General features: G+C 51.3%; 9 protein-coding genes across 9 annotated transcripts; 5 read left to right on the forward strand and 4 right to left on the reverse strand.

Moving 5' to 3' along the window:
• Positions 1-51: 51 nt before the first annotated feature.
• On the reverse strand, positions 52-372 carry N7539_007830 (mitochondrial 54S ribosomal mL53 protein; the record flags this gene model as incomplete). The annotated part of the gene is made up of 1 exon (XM_056937431.1): positions 52-372. The coding sequence occupies one exon, from the start codon at positions 370-372 to the stop codon at positions 52-54; it is 321 nt and encodes a 106-aa protein (XP_056787296.1).
• Positions 373-1056: 684 nt separating this feature from the next.
• N7539_007831 (putative protein transport membrane glycoprotein Sec20) lies at positions 1057-2359 on the forward strand (the record flags this gene model as incomplete). Its single annotated transcript, XM_056937432.1, has 3 exons — positions 1057-1373; positions 1461-1708; positions 1782-2359. The coding sequence occupies 3 exons, from the start codon at positions 1057-1059 to the stop codon at positions 2357-2359; spliced, it is 1143 nt and encodes a 380-aa protein (XP_056787297.1).
• Positions 2360-2687: 328 nt separating this feature from the next.
• Positions 2688-4063, forward strand: N7539_007832 (replication factor C subunit 2; the record flags this gene model as incomplete). The annotated part of the gene is made up of 4 exons (XM_056937433.1): positions 2688-2812; positions 2877-2955; positions 3026-3838; positions 3899-4063. The coding sequence occupies 4 exons, from the start codon at positions 2688-2690 to the stop codon at positions 4061-4063; spliced, it is 1182 nt and encodes a 393-aa protein (XP_056787298.1).
• Positions 4064-5338: 1275 nt separating this feature from the next.
• N7539_007833 (uncharacterized protein) lies at positions 5339-8782 on the forward strand (the record flags this gene model as incomplete). Its single annotated transcript, XM_056937434.1, has 5 exons — positions 5339-5748; positions 5817-6636; positions 6701-7125; positions 7178-7414; positions 7459-8782. 5 exons carry the CDS (start codon positions 5339-5341, stop codon positions 8780-8782), a joined length of 3216 nt encoding a protein of 1071 aa, XP_056787299.1.
• A 582-nt stretch (positions 8783-9364) lies between these two features.
• On the reverse strand, positions 9365-10522 carry N7539_007834 (uncharacterized protein; the record flags this gene model as incomplete). The annotated part of the gene is made up of 1 exon (XM_056937435.1): positions 9365-10522. One exon carries the CDS (start codon positions 10520-10522, stop codon positions 9365-9367), a length of 1158 nt encoding a protein of 385 aa, XP_056787300.1.
• A 216-nt stretch (positions 10523-10738) lies between these two features.
• Positions 10739-11803, forward strand: N7539_007835 (ATP-dependent Clp protease proteolytic subunit; the record flags this gene model as incomplete). Its single annotated transcript, XM_056937436.1, has 5 exons — positions 10739-10915; positions 10982-11000; positions 11065-11090; positions 11158-11299; positions 11379-11803. The coding sequence occupies 5 exons, from the start codon at positions 10739-10741 to the stop codon at positions 11801-11803; spliced, it is 789 nt and encodes a 262-aa protein (XP_056787301.1).
• Positions 11804-11996: 193 nt separating this feature from the next.
• Positions 11997-13197, reverse strand: N7539_007836 (DSC4 family protein; the record flags this gene model as incomplete). The annotated part of the gene is made up of 2 exons (XM_056937437.1): positions 11997-12819; positions 12968-13197. 2 exons carry the CDS (start codon positions 13195-13197, stop codon positions 11997-11999), a joined length of 1053 nt encoding a protein of 350 aa, XP_056787302.1.
• Positions 13198-13516: 319 nt separating this feature from the next.
• On the reverse strand, positions 13517-15675 carry N7539_007837 (M18 family aminopeptidase; the record flags this gene model as incomplete). The annotated part of the gene is made up of 7 exons (XM_056937438.1): positions 13517-14529; positions 14584-14676; positions 14736-14871; positions 14927-15028; positions 15097-15158; positions 15223-15564; positions 15612-15675. 7 exons carry the CDS (start codon positions 15673-15675, stop codon positions 13517-13519), a joined length of 1812 nt encoding a protein of 603 aa, XP_056787303.1.
• Positions 15676-17330: 1655 nt separating this feature from the next.
• Positions 17331-19298, forward strand: N7539_007838 (WD40 repeat domain-containing protein; the record flags this gene model as incomplete). Its single annotated transcript, XM_056937439.1, has 3 exons — positions 17331-17650; positions 17756-17883; positions 17947-19298. The coding sequence occupies 3 exons, from the start codon at positions 17331-17333 to the stop codon at positions 19296-19298; spliced, it is 1800 nt and encodes a 599-aa protein (XP_056787304.1).
• Between the last annotated feature and the right edge of the window lie 39 nt (positions 19299-19337).

Raw genomic sequence — 19337 nt, forward strand, 5'->3', positions numbered from 1 at the left:
GCATACACACAGTCATCTAACCTTGACCCATCATATGCAAATCGAAATCTCTTAGCCCTTCAGACTCGCCTCGCGCTCCATCGCCCGTCCAATTCGAGAGATCTCCTCCACCACATCACCGATCTTCATACCGCGCTTGCCCACCTCAAGCGTAACTTCCTTTCCGCCCTTGAAGCCCACGGTCATAGAGGGCTGCTCCGTCGAACCCCGCGGCAACTGCTTGACCTTGATGTCGATGTGTTGGGGGCTCGCGGGGGAAGCGGAGGCCGGCGTGCGGAGGAGTGAGAGGACGAGACGGCAGGGGCGGGAAGCTTGGCTGAAGGGGTTGAATGTTGTGCGGAAGGTGGTGATTGTGTGAATTGGGATGGACATTTTGGCGGGTGAGATGAGTTGGGTGGGAGGATCTGGAAGTTGGATGGTGAACAAGGGTTTGTTTGGAGAATCCTTGTCGGAGACACGCGGAGGATTCGAGGGACTGGGAGATTGTTCAGGTAAGCAGGTAGTTTGTTGAATGATATTGAGTTTTAGACGTCTAGTTTGATGTCACTATTTACCTCGATAATAGAAGTCTTCGTCGATCGAGTTCCCGGTGGATTAATTTTTTGCACAGCGCAAGAGGGGTTGCCTGTGTGCGGTAGACCGGGATTGCTTTCAACAAGTGATTGTTGAACGAATGCGAATATACTCGATTGAGATCGAGCCCGAAAGACCCAGGTGATCCGGGAAAGACTGTAGCTTATGCGCGCAAGTATGTCGATATTCCCTCGAGGCGTGGTCGCGATTGCGGGCAAAGGAGACGTCCGATCGATGTTTGTCCGGAATGCAAACACGCATGTATGGGCGGGACGGGCAGTGACGCCCACGCCAGCTGTTCGACTTGTGGCTGGACCAGCTTGCTCTGTTGACGACACGTATAAAGCGTCGGGATAGGCAGGAAGCAAAATCTAAGCAGGGCTTCGAAAGCTCAGATTCTGATTGCAACGGGCTTCTCTCGCTACCTGTTCCAATTTCTCGCGTGGTGAAGGGCACATTAATTGTCGCATTGTACTGCCCACCATGTCCGCCGCTGCTCTGCAGGTCCGCTTGAAGGAGCTCTCCGCCGCACTCGGCCAGATCCAACCGCTCGTTGATCGCCTACGCAATTTCACGGCATCTGTTGGTCAAGGCGATGAAGCGCGCTTGGAACTCGGTGCAGAAATCCATTCACAACTAAAAGATGCAGAGGGAGACTTGGAGCTACTGCGCGGGGACATTGAGGCGCTAGACGCTGGGTACTATGGCAGGAGGAAATCTGCTTCTGCTGGTGGTGATAAGGAGGCGGAGAGAGAGCGAGTAGTCGCTATGTGTGGGAGACTAGCAGAGGAAATGAAGAGGTGAGTCTATCCCGGAGACTGTTTCGGCCTATCTGCTGTTAAGAAAACAATTCTGGCAAGGAAGTTCTGCGCTAACATGAAGGATAGGACCCGTGTAGAATTTCGTACCGCTCAATTACAGGCAAAACGAAATGCCGAGCTTGCGAAGCGCAAGGAGCGCGAGCTGTTGCTGATGAGGTCGCATACCGCTTCCGAAAAAACCACTCCATCACAAAAGCTTACGCAAGATGACTTGATTTTGAATGCGTCTAATGATGTGACTGCGGCTCTGCGCCGGACGCACACTCTGATGCAGGCAGAGCTCTCACGAAGTCAATTCGCCCAAGAAACTCTCGGTAGGTTAATTGGCCGGGTCGAGACCTTTACCTTATTTGGTGTAAGACGTGTACTCATATCATCTTACTACAGAGCAATCCACTGCCGCTATCTCCTCGCTGTCCGAATCGTACAGCAGCCTCGATACGCTTCTTGCCAACTCGCGCAGCCTCGCCAACTCTTTACTCCGCTCGCAAAAATCTGACACATGGTACTTGGAAACAGCTTTCTATATCCTCGTTGGCACCATTTCGTGGTTAATTTTCCGTCGTGTTCTTTACGGTCCAATGTGGTGGCTGGTGTGGCTCCCGGTGAAGCTCAGTATGCGATTCATGCTTGTGGTCTTGGGCGCTCTCGGCATCTCCAAGGGGACAACTGAGCTTGTACCCGACTCAATGCCTACAGACGTTACAGCGACAATGCATCAAGCTGCGACAGCCATGACAGGAGGGCCGGTTCTCGTCGGTGACGAATTAATGGAAAATGACGAGGCTGACGAGGCTGAGCAAGATCGCATCATCGATCAGATTGGCCGAATGGTTGAGAATGGCAAATGGGACGGCGCTGATATCAACGAGGACTCCATTGAAGAGCTTGAGGCTGACGAGAATATCATCCCCAACCCTAAGAAACGCATGTACGAGGGGGAAATTGTTCGGGATGAGCTCTGAGAGCTGTTTCTGGGTATATGACAAGTTTTGATCCTTGTGGAGCGTCTCAGCGTGCATAATTCGAAGCAATTTGTATATTTCATTCATTTCAGACGAGCGACTAGTACCTGTCAACGATAGATGCGTTGATGGACCGATCATTCTGTGATTGCTCTGATTGGCCACTTAGTTCGATGCGCCCGCGGAAGTGCTACGCGTGTCACGTGCTGACGCGTCTCTTGATCGCGGCGGATGTTCAGCTTCATATCTGGGTCTTCGTGGCTTACCTCCATCTTCTACACCGATATAATTTGGCTGCGGTATTGGTATACACGGCAATTATATACCAATGGCATCCACCTTCTTCAATAACAAAGCCCGAGCGGCGGCGGCGGCTGCCTCCGGCAGCTCCAAAACGAAACCCTCCGACAGCAAGGAAGACAATAACCGGCTACAGCCATGGGTTGAGAAATAGTGAGTGCCGTTGCTCCCCAAGCACAATCACTGGACCAGTAAACTGACGAGAATCATGCGCCAGCCGTCCAAAGACACTTGAAGATGTCGCCGCACAAGATCACACAACCAAGGTCCTGCAACGAACGCTACAAGCCTCTAATGTAGGTCCCATATCGATACGTTCAAGGAATGCGTTGTCGATCTCACTTTCTGACTCTATCGTGGGTCTAGCTTCCTCACATGCTTTTTTACGGACCTCCCGGAACAGGCAAAACCTCGACCATCCTCGCTCTCGCCAAATCTCTCTTCGGACCCGCCCTCTACCGCTCCCGTATTTTGGAACTGAACGCCTCCGATGAGCGAGGCATCGGAATTGTCCGTGACAAAGTCAAGAACTTTGCCCGCGCACAGCTTTCCCAACCGACTGGTCTTGATGCCGCCTACCGTGCCCAGTACCCATGCCCTCCCTTCAAGATCATCATTCTCGATGAGGCAGACAGCATGACCCAAGATGCCCAATCTGCGCTCCGTCGCACAATGGAACAATATTCCCGTATCACACGTTTCTGTCTGGTCTGCAACTATGTGACGCGGATCATTGAGCCTCTGGCGAGTCGATGCAGCAAGTTCCGTTTCAAGAGTCTCGACAATGCAGCGGCGGGCGAGCGTGTCGCTGAGATTGCGCGAGCCGAGAATTTGAAGCTCGATGATGGTGTCGTGGACACATTGATTCGCTGTGGTGAGGGTGATTTGCGACGTGCGATTACTTACCTTCAAAGTGCGGCTCGTTTACTGGGTGCAACGCGCGCAGGCCAAAAAGACGGAGACGAGGATGCGGAAATGGTAGACGCGAATGATTCGGCTTCGGGGACAATAACCGTCCGGACGATTGAAGAAATCGCGGGTGTGATTCCCGACAATATCTTGGATAATTTGATGCAGGCTATGCAGCCGAAACCGTCGGGTTCGGCATACGATGCTGTTTCCAAGGTGGTGACCGATCTGGTTGCGGATGGCTGGAGTGCGACGCAGTTGGTTATTCAGGTACGTGCCTGGTCTCCGTCGTGGAGCAATTGGAACCGGAGGACTGATTGATATTGACAGTTATATCGACGAGTCGTTTTCAACGAGGCCATTCCTGATATCCAGAAGAACAAAATTGTCATGGTGTTTTCAGAGCTGGACCGGCGGCTTGTGGACGGGGCGGATGAGCATCTCTCTGTCCTCGATCTTTCGCTTCGTATTGCGAATATCCTTCGTGGGCAATGAAAAAGGCGCCGACATACCGCATGCACTGGAGTTTGGTCCTCCAAAGCGAGACATATTGGAGTCTACTTGATTTCATACATAGTCGGATGTTATCACTCTCGACTTCCTGCGGCGTTTTATGTCACAATCACTCGGTCTATTAGAGGCAGGAATACATCATGATACCCAGTCAAAGTTCTCCTGCTTTTGGCCTTCTTACCTGAACCTGAGGGCGCTCTTCTTTGACGCTCCCTCATGTCTGGGGGCTTCTAACGTAGGTATTCAATCGTTCTGACCACTTCAGCCAGGACCTGATCTCTGAATTAAGCGAGCCTTTTATGCACGAAAAGCGCCCGTGAGAGATCAACCCAGAGGCGCGAACCTGTCTGGAATGGAAGTCTCCACCCTCGGCAATCAACGTCACCCTTTGTATTGTAGCCAGGCATGTATTCAATGATGAATCTTTCTCGGAGTCACATGCCTACTCCAGGCAGCCCTCTCCCTCTCTCGCGTCATCTCAATTCCAAAAACTCCTCCACTCCCACTTATCTAACTTTCAAGCCTTTCCGGTCATGTTCAAGGCCATTGATATTGGATCGTCCACTTTCTTTGGCTGTGAAACTCTTCTTCTCTCACCACGATGGAGATCCACTCCAGCCCCGACCCTGCCTTGCCCATTCGTTCCTTTTCTTGTTTGCATGTTCCTCGGCTCCGTGACTGGATCTCTGAACAAAGATACTCAATATGACACAGACAGCTCTGCTTCTCTTGATTTCTCTCCATCCATCTACAACCCCGAATGGGGAGATGAACGTTCTAAGGTGGTGAAAGGATGTTTAGTTGTTTACTCGCTGCGGTCAACAAGTGGGTCCCATGCGAGGGCCGGTCTCCACAATCGCGCGCGTTTGGCAGCTTGGCGTGGACTCGAGACACTCTGAGCGGAGTGTGAATAGCTGTTTGGCGCCGAAAATAGCTGGCTTGAAGAAAGTGACACGTCAATTGAGAAGACGGTCGCGCCTCAGCCAACTTATGTGCTGTTCGATGATACCAATGGACTCATTCTGATTCTTTGGACACGTGCACTTCTCTCGCGATCGTTGCACTGGGTCGAGGAGAACGGTTGTTGACTCCAATATCATCAAATCACCCAGAGTTTGAAGCACACGCGATTGATCTCGAGAAGACCGGATGCAAGAGCGCATGCAGGCTGGGTCTGATTTGATACATGAATCGTCATTGGGCATGAGATCTTCAGATCAATTGGCAGGGGCTTCGCCTCTGGAAGATAGCCCCAACATGAATGAGCGTTCGGCCTTCAGATCGCAGCTCAAGAAGGCTCTTGATGCTTTCGGGACAAAAAAGATATCGACTGCATGGGCTGATCTTGGGCCTCTTGATCCTCAAATTTCAATTGACGAAAAGTATGCGGTCCCGTCATATCTTGGAGGTCAACTACCTGGCATATCGCAGGCAGCGCATCAGTCGTCCTATTACGAGAAGAGCGAACACCTCGCGGACACTGACACAGATAACGTTATCGAACTTAAGTCCTGCGAATTCAAAATTGCCAATCCTGGTTTCGGGGCGTGTATCAAGCGAGTTTCTGCCCAAATCGCTCATCAGATGGGTGTTACGGAACGTTTCAAAATAACGCTTAAGAGGATGTTCATCTACCAGAGCGGTCCAGTCGTTATACCAGATTCTGAGTGAGCAAATCCTTAATGTTTTCTCTTCTTTCTTGAGCCCTTCATACATCTGACTTCTCTACTTTCAGAATTGAGAAGCCCGGGAGGTTTGCGAGGCTTTTCGTTAGCTTGCCATCTGGTTGCACAGGAGGCCAGGTGGAAATCCGGGATCAAGACAGACAAAAGGTTCAATTCACTGATGACGATGGTCTATTGGTAAAGGGCTGGTATTCTTATTCGGTGCAAGGGATTCGTCCTATCATCTCGGGACATCGACGGGTTCTCATGTACAAGCTCTGGATTGATGCACCGCAATCACCCCCGGGAGCCAGTCTCGAGACCCAGCAGGCTAAAGCACTTTCTGAGTGCCTTCGAACATGGCTCGATCAAAGCAAAAGGCCATTGCATCACGCTTACTATAGGCTTCATCACCAATACACAAAGGCCGATCTCTCTCTCTACGGCCCGAGGAATTCAGACCGCGTGATTGTTGATGTTCTGAAGGCCCTGTCAGAGGTCTTGACTGTTGAAATATTTGTGAGCACACTAATACAGGATGACAAAAGACACGACGGCTGGACCGGTGGCTACGGCAAGAGATCAGCTTATATCGATAGCGGGCTAGTGGGCGCTGGTCAATCTCAATCTAATTTCGAAGCTCCGCATCCTCTGGACGAGTTCCCCCTCACCGTCTTGACGATGGTTGACATCCATGGATCTGAAATCATCCAAGCAGGTTTCGCGAAAGAAGACAACGTGCTTCAAGAAGTATGTCTCGCTGGCACTGATATGGAGAAAAGTTACGATGCGCATTCGGGCTATCCGGTCAATTCATCTTTATATCCCTCTACGCATCAAAGGCCCTGGAAGAACACTGTCTCCTATGCTCCTGGCTGTAACCAGTTTGCAGTACGTCTTACTACCGCCTGAAGTTACCTAAGTTGCAATGCGCAATGACTGACAGAGGTCCCAGGCTGTGGTTATCGTTCCTCGCGACTCGCTCGGAGAATTCTTCGAGATTTGCTGGGGAGGAAGCTCTTACATTCCTGGGTACAAGCCTCAAAGGATCAGAAACATGACCAATGCGCTACGCTACGTCGAAAGATCTCTCGCTCGTGCACCTAGAAACCCCGGATCCGTCAAATCCTTAAAGCTCATGTGCCAACGTGTTTTGCAACCAATCAATAAGCATCCATATCAAGTTGAATCCCGCAAGACAGTGCAGCTAACGGAAGTCGATCTTACCAATCTCACCAAGACTGCTTTTTTATCCGAGGATCGAGAATTGATCACGATGGCTCGCGATCTACACACGGGCAACTTATCTCTTGAGTTCTTCACATGGGCCAAGACGAAAATCGATGCCGGGGTCATGAATATCAGATTTGCCAAGAAGGAGTAGGACAATTCCCATCCCGAAGATGAAAAAAACCACAAATTAACGAGTCAGTCTTCTTGAGGCCATTGTGCGATATCCTATTCTCTGGAAACAGCAACGCGCCCTGGAGTATCTCTTTCCACCAACCAGAGACGCAAAAACCAAATGGCCGGATGAGATTTTGCCGTTCATCATCACGGTTCATGAGAGTGTCCTGGGGATAATGTCCGTGCAGAGGCTGGGTTTCAAAGATGGAAAAGCCGTTGTTGACATGCTTGGTTACCATGATGACAAATTCTTTGCTGCTCGGTGAGTCCACTCACTGAACCCCGCGTTCTACACACACCACACAGGAAAACTTATAATATTGTTCCTGCCGTTGTTGCGCAGACTTCACAAATGTCATTCATCTATGGATTCCTGAACAGGGTGGGTTCTCGGCGCCGCCAAGCCGTTTCCCATCGTGCAAGCCTTTCCGATATAGGGATGAAAGTCGCCAAGGTCTTTGTTGAGACGATCGATGTGACCAGGATCGCAGGACTGTGCAAGATTTCAGCAGCCTCAGTGCAGGACCCTCGACAATATTTCAGCATCAACTTCAGCTCCCAAGATTCTCGCCAGGGGCTTCCGGATCACGCTTGCACGAATTTGGCTCATGTTCTCGTCAAACTGGCCAGGAGAGACGAGACCAAAAGCCTGGTCTCAACCTTTTTCGAGAGAATTTGCGACCAGGTCCCTAGTTTCTCGGAAGATGAATTCCACTGGGGCTGGCTACCCTTCCTTATCACCCTCACGAGGATACTTCAAGCAAAACAAGGGTCTTTGTCAGATCTGGGTGCCACCAAGGTATCCGCCACAATAATCAAGTTCTATATTGACAACTATATTGGCGAACCTCCTACCATGGCCGGAAACTTGAAACTGCCCACAGTGCGATGTCCATCCGACTGTAACGATTGCTCTGCTCTCAATGCATTCCTCCAAGACCCGACGCGACAAGTCGGCAGGTTCCCGCTCAACAAGGAACGCAGACAGCATCTGCATTCGAAACTCGACATTGCCCGCATTGACTGCAGCCATGTGACTGAGCGAAGTGGAATTCCTCAAACACTGGTGGTGACCAAAGGAGCCCATAAGGATGCAGATGCCCAGGTAGCTTGGTCTCAGAGGCGAAGTGTGGCGCGGTCATGGCTTCGTGAATTTCGACTCCAAGATATGGATTCATGGCTGGGGAAAGAATTTGAGCCTTTGATGATCAAGGCTGGCTTGCTTGCGCCTTCCCGTCGAACCTCAGGAAAGATAGAAGACCGTTTGCCGCCACTGCCCGGATTGGTCCGGGGACTCCAGAATAGAGATATGGGATCAAGAGTCACGAATCCACTGGGACTGTCGGCAGAAGCGGCGAGGGCAGAAGCGACGAGACTCATAGGCTTTTTAAATTATCCCCACCAGCCAGCTCGAGGCGCACCTCCTTCATCTCACACACGGACTTGGACAACCGAGCCACCTCGACCAGGGGCATCGGCCCAACCTTGGACTGCGACAGGGAGCTTAGTGAACAATCTACGTGAACTACCGGCACCCCCTGTACCTGCTCCAACAGCCTCGGCGTCTACTCTCCGGACCGCTGGCGTCAAAAGAAAGGCTGATGCTATCGAGGTGGTCGACTTAACTTGATAATGACAAGTGAAATGAATGTCGTTGCCGATGTATTGATTTTCAACTAAGTGTCTGAGATGCCTTTTCGCAAGTCTAAACGGAGACGCGATTATAAAAACAGCCGCTTATTGCAGAGAGATGCATCGACGTGAGATCGTGACGGCGCTGCACATTGCAGTTGGGAATTTGTAAATACCTTCGAGCGCCCACAGTTTCCTTGAGTATCTCGAGGGGGGACAAAGTTCTCCGTGCTCCAGATAGCTTCTTTGCTTTGGACCTTGTCAACGCTGAGTCTTCGCTTCGCTGAGCCGTAAGCAAGGGAGCCAGTATTTGCCATTTTTCCTAGCACAGCTGCCCTGGTGGAATGTGGTAGGCTCTATTTGAGACTTGCCAGTGCCGAGTGATGTGACCTGAACCTGTCAGCCTTGGGCAAGCTATACCATCTCCATGTAATGCACGCATGCCAGACGGCAGCGGAGACTTCGAGAGGTCAGATGGTATACCGTCTAGAGTACCTCGAGCCCACGAGGGGGTATGGGACTCGCTTTGTGGCGGAACGACCAAGTTTTCGATGGTGAAGCGAGATTCCTTGTACAAATTTCAAGAATTGACGCCTGCCGCATATCGCTGGAGGTTCCAAAGTGCTAAGACGGCCTCGACGTCTACACGGTTATCCGGCCTAAAGAAAACTGCATCCCCATGAAAGTATCCGGGCTCAGTCGCGCGCAGCTTCGCCAGATCGGAAGGAGTGAGCAATGCTGGCAGGTCAAACAGAGGGACCTCGCTTTCAGTTGTGGGACTATAGAGAGTCTCTGCGGTCGGCGCACTACCGCCTAGTGGTGAAAGCAGCAGGATTACACCGGAAGCCATCCGCTCAAGAGGTCCTAGTCGTCCCAAGGCCTCCGAAATCGCGGTAACTGATGGTTCATGAACATCGAGTACTTTCCAAGCTCCCTCTGGCAGATCTAAACGAGGATGTCTCCGTTGGACCTTGTCAAGGCTGTTGATAACGGCTTGCTGTCGCTGCCGTAACACGTAGTCCGCCATATCTGGCCTCCACAGGAGCTGCTTTTCCACACGAGACGTGATAGGCCCCAGTGGATGTTTCCATCTAAAGGGAAGTATTTTGGCAATAGCAGGACGCTTTCCGCTATTTCGAGACAAAGGCTTGGACAATGCTTGAAGAAGAGGCTGAGAGTTTATCATTCGAAGAAGGAGCTGCTGGCCTGGCTTCTCCTGACGAACGGCATTTACTATCGTCGACTCTTGAGTAGCTTCATCCGTAGAGGGTAGATCTGCCCGGACTTCTTCCGGACCGTTCGCCTCGGCTTTTGATCGGGGTTTAAGCGCATCTTTCATGAGACCAACTGGAAGTAGATAATGATTCTCGGTATCGGGCTTTCGTACAAGGCCCCATTCACCGAGTAAATCACGCGGTATACGCGCACCTGTGACGGAGCACATGCGCACAGGCGAGGCAAGCGCAACGGCCCATGGGTTCTTTTCAAGCTCAGACGTATCATTTCGTGTTGGTCGATTCTTGCGAATCTTGACGGGGCCGGGCTGAGGGTGTGTGATCAATGGCGATTGAGGCAGACGTTTTGAGGCAGGAAGATTGTCAGGCGACGCTTGATCAGCAAGCGTCCGCTCGCTTGAGAAGTCGATGGTCCATTTGTTCACAAGTGGGAACCTCTGCGACTGACTCTGGTGTCTCAGTCGCCGTGTGATGCTTAACTGGTTTGGTTTGTTCAGTCCCATACTTGAAGTAATTTAGACGAATGGGGAGCTCCTAAGGAAAATCGTCGCATTTGCTGTTTATCATGTCGCGGAGCCGATAACATGCGAAGCTTATCAGTCGCTGTCTCCGCAAACTCCGCTCAATCGCCGCAACCGCGACTAGAGCTACCTTGTTCTTGACTATTCTTTCAAGAGCTCATTGTTGACGAGAACTAAGTGACCTGACTTCAATTAATTATGAACAGCCCTGTGGTCAGAACGAGGCTTCAGCAGCTTTGCCGCTCCTTCACCCGCTGCGGTGCGCCCCGTGTTCAATCTGCTCTCGGCGCGCGACAGTTCTCAAGCTCGATAACGGCGCTTGACCGCACGCCGCCACAAGGATGGACACCGACACCATTCGTCACAGAGACAGTAGTACGTTTGTGAGATAGAAAGTCCGCTTGACGCGAGTGATCAAACCTATGCTGATTCAGACTCTAGGGAGGCGGCTGGCACACATGTACGGATAACCAGAAGCCCTGATGTCAACTCCGGCTGCTAACAACTCGGTCCATGAATTCCAGATGACATCTTCTCTCGGCTCCTTAAGGTACGTAGTGAACCTCAAGCACTTTTTGAGAACGAAAGAGTACTCTGCTGACAGCCTTTGTCTTCAGGAGCGTATCATCTGCCTGAATGGCCAAGTCGATGAAACAATGTCCGCCTCGATCGTCGCGCAACTCCTCTTCCTCGAAGCCGATAACCCCAAGAAACCAATTCATCTGTATATCAACTCACCAGGAGGCTCCGTAACAGCAGGTACGTCAAAGGATGCTTCTTTAGCGCTCATCGAGATATCACTGCGATTCTAACAACTTGGTTCACCGTCCAACTATAGGTCTCGCAATCTACGATACGATGACATACATCGCTGCTCCAGTCAGCACAATCTGCGTGGGACAAGCAGCCTCAATGGGCTCTCTTCTTCTTTGCGGCGGCGAGCCTGGAAAGCGATACTGTCTCCCACACAGCTCAATCATGATCCATCAGCCCTCAGGAGGATATTTTGGTCAAGCGAGTGATATTGCGATTCACGCGAAAGAAATTCTGCGAGTGCGAGAACAGCTTAACAAGATCTATAAGCACCACTTGACGGGCAAGAAGCAATTGTCGCTGGATGAAATTGAAAAGCTCATGGAGCGGGATTACTTCATGGGGGCACAGGAAGCGCTGGACTTGGGCATCGTGGATGAGATTCTAGATCGAAGGGTACAGAATTCGAATAAGGGAGGCGATGGGGATGGTAAGCCCCCAACACTATGATGGCACGATTGCAGTGTGGAGTGCCCAAAAGAGCGGTTGACAACATTGTTATGAGTATTCATCCAAACATCTACTTATCTCACGGGCACCTTGATATCCATGCTTCCACACGCCTTCATTCTAAGATCATGAAGGCTTCAGAATCACATTAGATGCAAATGTACAGCAGCTCGGGTTATCAGGGTCTAGGATTTCATGGAGTGATCCGCACGAGCCGACCATCAGCTCCCATCTGCAACCCAAAACGTTGCAAGCCCAGGCGGTCTCGCAGGGACGTAGCAGCTTGAGGCGATAACCGCGCATCACCCCGTCTAATTGGCGTTGCCATATGTCGCCATTGATCACCAATGGTGCTAATGAAGCCCATGTCCATGATGATTGACTGCCCAGAAGCGAACAAGTCCAGTGGGTGGCCGCCTCTCGGAATAGATGCGTTTTCGGCAATACTTGGGTCGGCTAGAAGACTTGTCGTTTCGTCAAAGTCTCCAGTGTCAATGTTGATGGTAGGTAAGGTGTTGCTGGCGGCATGTTCGGACGAGCTTCCACTGATTGGAGATGTGCCGTCGGCATTTCGCACACCTCGCTCTTCCGCGTCATAATCTTGTGTGTTCGCCTGCGCCGATGCTGCATCTGTATCGGCATCGGCGGCTGTACTATTCTCACTTGCACCTGGCAAGTTCGTCGCCTTCGGGCCGACCGTTTTGACTCGCTCAATTATCAGTGCCAGCATGATAATATCCACCACGAAGATAAACATGTCGAAAACGAGAAGTCGGAAGACGGATACCGGCTTTTGTCCGATAAAATCAATGAAAAGACCCCCGTGTTGATAGCCCCGTGTTGATTCGCCGACTTCAGGGCGAACTAGAAAGGCATGAAAAAGCATGGAGATTACATTGCTGACGAATATGGCGCCAATGAAGGGCTGGTTCCTTGTCGGGTCGAATGGTGGCTCTTTAGGCGTAAAGAAGAATAATTGTACAGCGGCCCGAAAGACAAGAAGAATCAAAGAGCAGCTGGCAATGAGCGAAGCGTCAGCATAGATCCTTTTCGCATCTTCAATAGCGACCGCAGTCAAGGAGATCAGAGACACTGAGCATGGATACGGGTGGTGTGTGAAGGAAATGGGAATACTGGAGTTCGGGCAATGAAGTTGAAGCTTACTCCATGTAGTACAGCGCTGATAACTCGCAGTGTATCAATATGTCCAGGTCGCGAAGCGCTTTATCAATGAATGCGACCTTTGCAGCCGTTTGGAGCTTCTTTAAGCGGCTGCAGTCCTGGCCACGGATGTCGGCGCTGCCGCGGGGCGATGAAGCATCGACATCGTCGAAGGTAATGCCAGAGACATTAGCAATGTGCTCCGCATCCCTAAAGACACCGACGTCGGTCATAGAGGGTCATGAGGGCATGGAAGGAATGGCTGAATTAAGAGAGGCACTGCGTGGATGCCATCTTTGATAAGGTGACCGCGGGCGGAGGTGAGGGTGGATAGCGGATGAAGCTCCGCCAAAAGCACGTGCCAATAGCTGCCGCTGGGCTTAACATAGGAGGGCTCAGAGCCGCCCTCCAGGGCAACTAAATGTAGCGATTATACTAGTTGTTTGTGCATTATCCTCAGACTTCGTAGTCTCAAATGACAGCAGATGAAGACAATGACGTTGATTACGTTGCACAATTTATTTGTTCTCAAGCTATCCAAAGACGAATGATTTAATCCACAAAGATAGTCTTGGACAGATCCGAGTAATGCTGGAAGAACCCAGTGAAGAGGCGGATAGAGTACGCGACATCATATGTTCCACCGGTTTCACGGATACTGTGCATACTCAATTGAGGGTTGCCCAGATCCAGAGTACGTGCACCAAGGGCAGCAGAAAGCATGGGACCGATGGTGCTACCACAGCTGGAGTCGTTACGCACAACGAACAATTGCAGCGGAATGGGCTCACCCTTCTCTGCCGCTGCCTTGCGAGCCACCTCCTGGAGCAGAACGATACCAGGGGAGTTGGTCGCATATCGAGCGTTGGCGTTGATCTTGATCACAGGACCCTTGTTCATTTCAGGCTTGTGATCCTGCTCATACTTCCCGGCGTAATTGGGGTTGATTGAGTGAGCCATGTCAGCAGACACCAAGAAGGAGGTGGACAGGGTCTGCTCATATGCCGTGGAGAGATCAGCGTTCGATGTAGAGGATGAGGGAAGGACTGAAAGGCGGCGGATGATAGCCGGAAGAGCATTGGAGTCGGCTCCCTGAGCAGTACGACTACCAATTTCCTCGTGGTCAAAGAGAGCAATCAAACGAATGGCAGATTCGTTGTCGAGGGATGACTTTTCCGAGACCGACTCAATCAGACTGACTGTGGCACAGTAAGAGCTGTTCAGGTTATCGAGACGGGGAGAGAAGATGAATTCCTCGCGCATGCCACCCAGGCAGGATTTCTGAGTGTCGAACAGAATCAATTCGAAATCCAGGATATCCTCGGGCTTGACACCCGCCTCAGCGGCCACCAGCTCAACAAAGTGCGAGTGATGACGCTCAGTCACAGCCTTGAGAGGAGAAAAATCGTCCACTTTCTCGGCCTCTTGGGCATTTGATCCATCTGCGCTAGTGCGGTTGAGTTCAGCCGCAACTAAGCCAGCAATTGGGAACAGCTGCGTCTCCTTATTGAAGGAGAAGTCAGTCGTCCGATCCAGATGAATTGCCAGGGTGGGAATACGAAGAACTGTCAATCAGTCAGCGGCCGCGCACACAGAGTTCTCTCTTGCACTGTACATACTTGGACGGTCGACCTTGACCAGCTTTTGAACGATTGACCCATCACTGGCGCGGGTCATGACACGCCCAGCGACACCCAGGTCGCGGTCAAACCCTATTTGATATTAGCAATGTGTCGAATCAAGTTCTTGTCAGGGTCGAGAAAGAAAGTACATGTGTGCCAAATGCCACCACCGTATGTCTCGACGCCCACTTGGAGGAAGCCCTCTCCGCTCTTTTTGCTCACGGGCTTGACCCGCAAGACAGGAGAGTCGGTGTGAGCACCAATCATGGAGATAGAATTACCCGGCTGGCCTGAGTATGAGCTTCATTCGACAAATGAGTCTGAGTGCGGTCGATCTTACCTGCCATTTCTTACCAATGGCGAAAGCAACCAAGGTGGTAGTGTTGCGAGTCAAGAAGTACTTGCCACCTGGCTTGCAGGTGTTGGCCCAAGAGTCTTTCTCCTACTCCATAGAGTCAGGTCAGTTCTGACTTTTGGCTACATCAGATTGGTGGGGGTCTGATTGAGTACCTTGATCTCCTCGAACCCGGCCTTGGTCAGTAGATCCTTGGCGGACTGAACGGCGTGAAAAGCTTAAAACGGGGTCAACAACAAAGTACTCGGCGGGTGTGTGGGAACTGCCAGAGTGAACCATACGGGTGGGAGAGGCATTGACAAAGGACAAAAAGTCCTTGGCAGGCTGCTTGGAAGCCATGGTGTTTGGATAAGAGGAGTAGTAGGCTCTATGGAAGAAGCTGCGGCGCAGAGAGGACAATGAGAAGGGCAGTTTCGAGGACGCTGCAGGCATAGTCGACCAAATAGCGCAAGGTGTCAGAAAGCGACAGGCTATCTGCGGGGTGCGGAGATTTCGGGTGGCGGTAACTTGCGCTTGGGAGTTGCCGGCGGTAACGTTATCGCTCCATCTCCGATTGTTGTAACTTGTGTGAGCCTCACCGAGGGAAGCCGCATAGTATCGTTCTCTCAAGATCGCAGGTCCCACTAGTTATTGCCTACATACTTAGGTACGTACCATGCCAGTCACATACTGGCACTCTTGCTTCGACACTTTCGCGCATGATCACTCGACTCCTGCAGCTCTTCAATTTGCATCGAGCACACGATCGAGATGGGAAACTTGCAAATGGCAAGTTACAGGGTTTGACCTATCTGATTTCACTTTCAGGTATACAGGAGAGTCTAGATTTTTGTCGCGAATTGATAGCGTATGAGTAAGAGAACTTTTTCATCAAGGAGTCATAGTGATAGTATCAGTCTACCCTATATACTACCATACAGTAGTATACACTCCTAAACAACACACCCGCAGTGCCACAACCCTATGGGAGCACATGTCCAATGTGATAGTTGAGCTCCACTCCAGTTCACATGCTCGTAAGCTACCGAGATCAATCCAACCTGTACTAAAGTTAGGGACAGGTCAGAGTAGAAAAGCACAGTACTATCAAGCCTCAATGATCGGCGATACTGCGTGCAATATGAGTGTGCAGTGTGCACTGGTGCAGTATGTCTTTACAATCTAACTCGAGTCCATCTTGTAATGCCAAGATGGCAGGATTTCTTCGAAAGAGCCTCGACCACAATTCTCTGGCGAGTGGATCGCTATAATCCCAACTTGGGGTACACTAAGGTATGCGTACGGTACTACTGAAAGTGAACTGCCAATTTGGGCAAAATTGTACAACAGCTGGCCCGAGCTTGACGCGTTGAGCTCGCGTGATAGCGCGACTAAAGTAGTCGCGTCAGATACATTGGCTTATTTCTTTACTACGATAACCCCAAACTCCAACTTGGAACACATGAACACAGCCTATCATACAGTCTCAGCCAAACTGACAAGAAACGAATGCCATAGCATCCTAACTCCTCAATGTGACAGAGGCGTTGCATTGCGCGCGACTTGCTACTCGCCTCGACAAGAAGCAGGGCTCAGAAGCAGTACCGGCAGATTTTATCACAACAAAGGGAGACAAAAATAACTGGGACAAGAACTATGGCATCAACTGCATGCAGGTGGCTCCCGATCATTGAAGATGACACAAAGCAGATCCGCACCAACCACAGTTACCAAACTGAACGAGGGTTTTGAAGAGCAAATCAACCTTAGAAATCCAGACAGCGGAGTCTTGTGTGGATCCGAGCGATCCAATATGGCATCACCATGGAGCTTTTGAGACGGCGACGCCCATATTGTTAAAGGCCCTTGATGAATTACACCGTAGCCATCCCCAGAATCGTTACGGTTCAATAGTGCAGTCCTGAGCCAAGCTGTCTGACGCTAAGGCCCAGAAGGGTATAGCGCTGCCGACGCGTGACTTTGCGAGAGGGATGCCGAGAGTCTGAGACAATACATCAACAGCCCTCCCTTGTAGACATTCCAAGTTGTTCATTCCCCCTTCCCGACAAAGCTCTTCGATGCTGTTCTCTTTGTCCTGCTGAAACAGTGTGATCCGTATTGCTATTTGCTGGGGGGAGTCGACGGTCTCACTAACCATTCTTGTGTCGAAGCGCCCAAGCGCCCGTTCATTGTCCCAAGGTGCTCTGTCATCATAATCAATTCCAGATTCCAGGTTCCACCGACCGATCGTCTACCACCGTTCAATTTGAACACTTGCCATCTGCTTCTTCTGCTGCCGCCAAGTTGGTCATTCCTCCACAGCTCCGCGATTGGTATCATCGCATGCGAAATTTCGTCAATCATCGGTCGACGCGCGATTCGCCTTTGGTGCGAAAGTCGTGCCGCCAATATGGGGGACCGCGCTCAACAGTCGCAGTCAGCTAGGAAGAATGGTGGAAGAGTGACGAGAGGCGCAGCTCGCGCTCAGGCGGCCGCCAACATGATTTCTCCTCCAGCGTCGACAACACCTCCCAGTGTACCCGCCAAAAAGACGATCTTCTATCAGGAGCATAAAGAGGCGCGATCGAAAACCGGGGACGGGGCATCTGACCCTGTGGATGCACACGCTCTTGAAAAGGCCCTGCGGGGCATGGAAGAAGGAGGACGTCAGCACGAGAGCACACCGGGTATGAGTCCCTGTCGAAAACGGCAGCGAGTCTATGGCGATCGGTATGTGAGCATCGCAAAGATGGATTCCGCGACGAGCCGGTAGCTGAGCAGCCCTGCTTTGTCATACATGGCACCTGAGGGATATGTGACTGACCAAGCTTGAAGTTTCATTCCCAATCGAGACGGACAAGATTTGCATGCGACATACAACCTGTTAGGGGAAGATGGTTGCCCCACGACACCATCAAAGTCGAAGAGGCGCGCTCCTCATTCGGAACTGCATTTCCAGAAGAGTGAGTTTGTCCGGTAGACCGACAATGTTTGACAGCAACCCTGCTGACTCTGCACGAAAACAGTCGAAGAGGCAAATAAGACGTTCTCTAGCGTTCTTCGCAGTGAACTTTTCGGGAGTACCGTTCCTCAGCCCGACCTCAACAATTTTTCATCGGATCCTTTGCTCGGCTTCAGCAGCAAGGGAATCAACGATAAGACACGCTCTCGTACCCCTCCTCATATGGGGGCCAGTCATCCTCCCGCCAGCATCACTCCATCTACACCACATAAAAATTTATTCAATTACGGTCCGAGTCGGCCTGGATCAAGCCATCCCACCCCGTCCAAGACCCCACGGAGTGCTCACGCTGTCAACTTGAACCCCCGTTCTGAACTCTACAGTACCTCACCCATTCGCTACGAAAGCCAGCGCATGCTTCAAACACCGCGGAAGCAGCCCCGCTTCATCAATAAAGTACCCTTCAAAGTTCTCGATGCCCCTGATCTTCAAGATGATTTCTATCTCAATTTGGTTGACTGGGGCAGTCAGAATGTATTAGGTGTGGGCTTGGCTAATTCCGTCTACATGTGGAATTCGCAATCGAGCCAGGTGACCAAGCTCTGTGAGCTGAAAGAGGATACTGTCACCAGCGTGAGCTGGATACAAAGAGGCACCCACCTGGCAGTTGGGACTGGACGGGGTCTCGTCCAGATATGGGATGTAGAACATTGCCGTCGGCTCCGGACCATGGTAGGCCATACCAACCGCGTCGGAGCCCTAGCCTGGAACGATCATATCCTCACTTCCGGCTCGCGCGACCGCTTGATCTATCATCGAGATGTTCGCTCGCCTGATCAGTATCTTCGGCGGCTTTCCGGCCACAAGCAGGAAGTCTGTGGATTAAAGTGGAATACAGAGGACGGTCAACTTGCGTCTGGCGGCAATGACAACAAACTCATGGTTTGGGACAAACTCAACGACACGCCTCTCTACCGGTTCTCTGATCACTGTGCCGCCGTTAAGGCCATTGCTTGGTCTCCGCACCAACGCCACCTTCTCGCCTCGGGCGGCGGTACGGCTGATCGCACCATCAAGTTTTGGAACACATCGACTGGCTCTTTGATCAAGGAAGTTGATACGGGCAGTCAAGTCTGCAATTTGTCATGGTCCAAAAACTCCGATGAGATCATCAGTACTCACGGCTACAGCCAGAACCAGGTCGTCGTGTGGAAATATCCACGGATGGAGCAGATCGTCTCGTTGACTGGACATACTTTCCGTGTCCTGTATCTCGCCATGAGTCCTGACGGGCAAACCGTTGTTACTGGTGCTGGCGACGAGACCCTTCGGTTCTGGAAAATCTACGATAAGCGGGCCAATCGAGACTCCCATCGCGAAGGGAGCAAGCTCTCAGAATGGGGAACAATACGTTGAAAATTTCCTCGACTTCGCAGGCTTTTCCTGTGCTCTTCC

This window comes from Penicillium diatomitis, assembly GCF_028827545.1.
Source record: "Penicillium diatomitis strain IBT 30728 chromosome Unknown utg000011l_segment0_segment0, whole genome shotgun sequence".
NCBI classification, from domain to species: domain Eukaryota; kingdom Fungi; phylum Ascomycota; class Eurotiomycetes; order Eurotiales; family Aspergillaceae; genus Penicillium; species Penicillium diatomitis.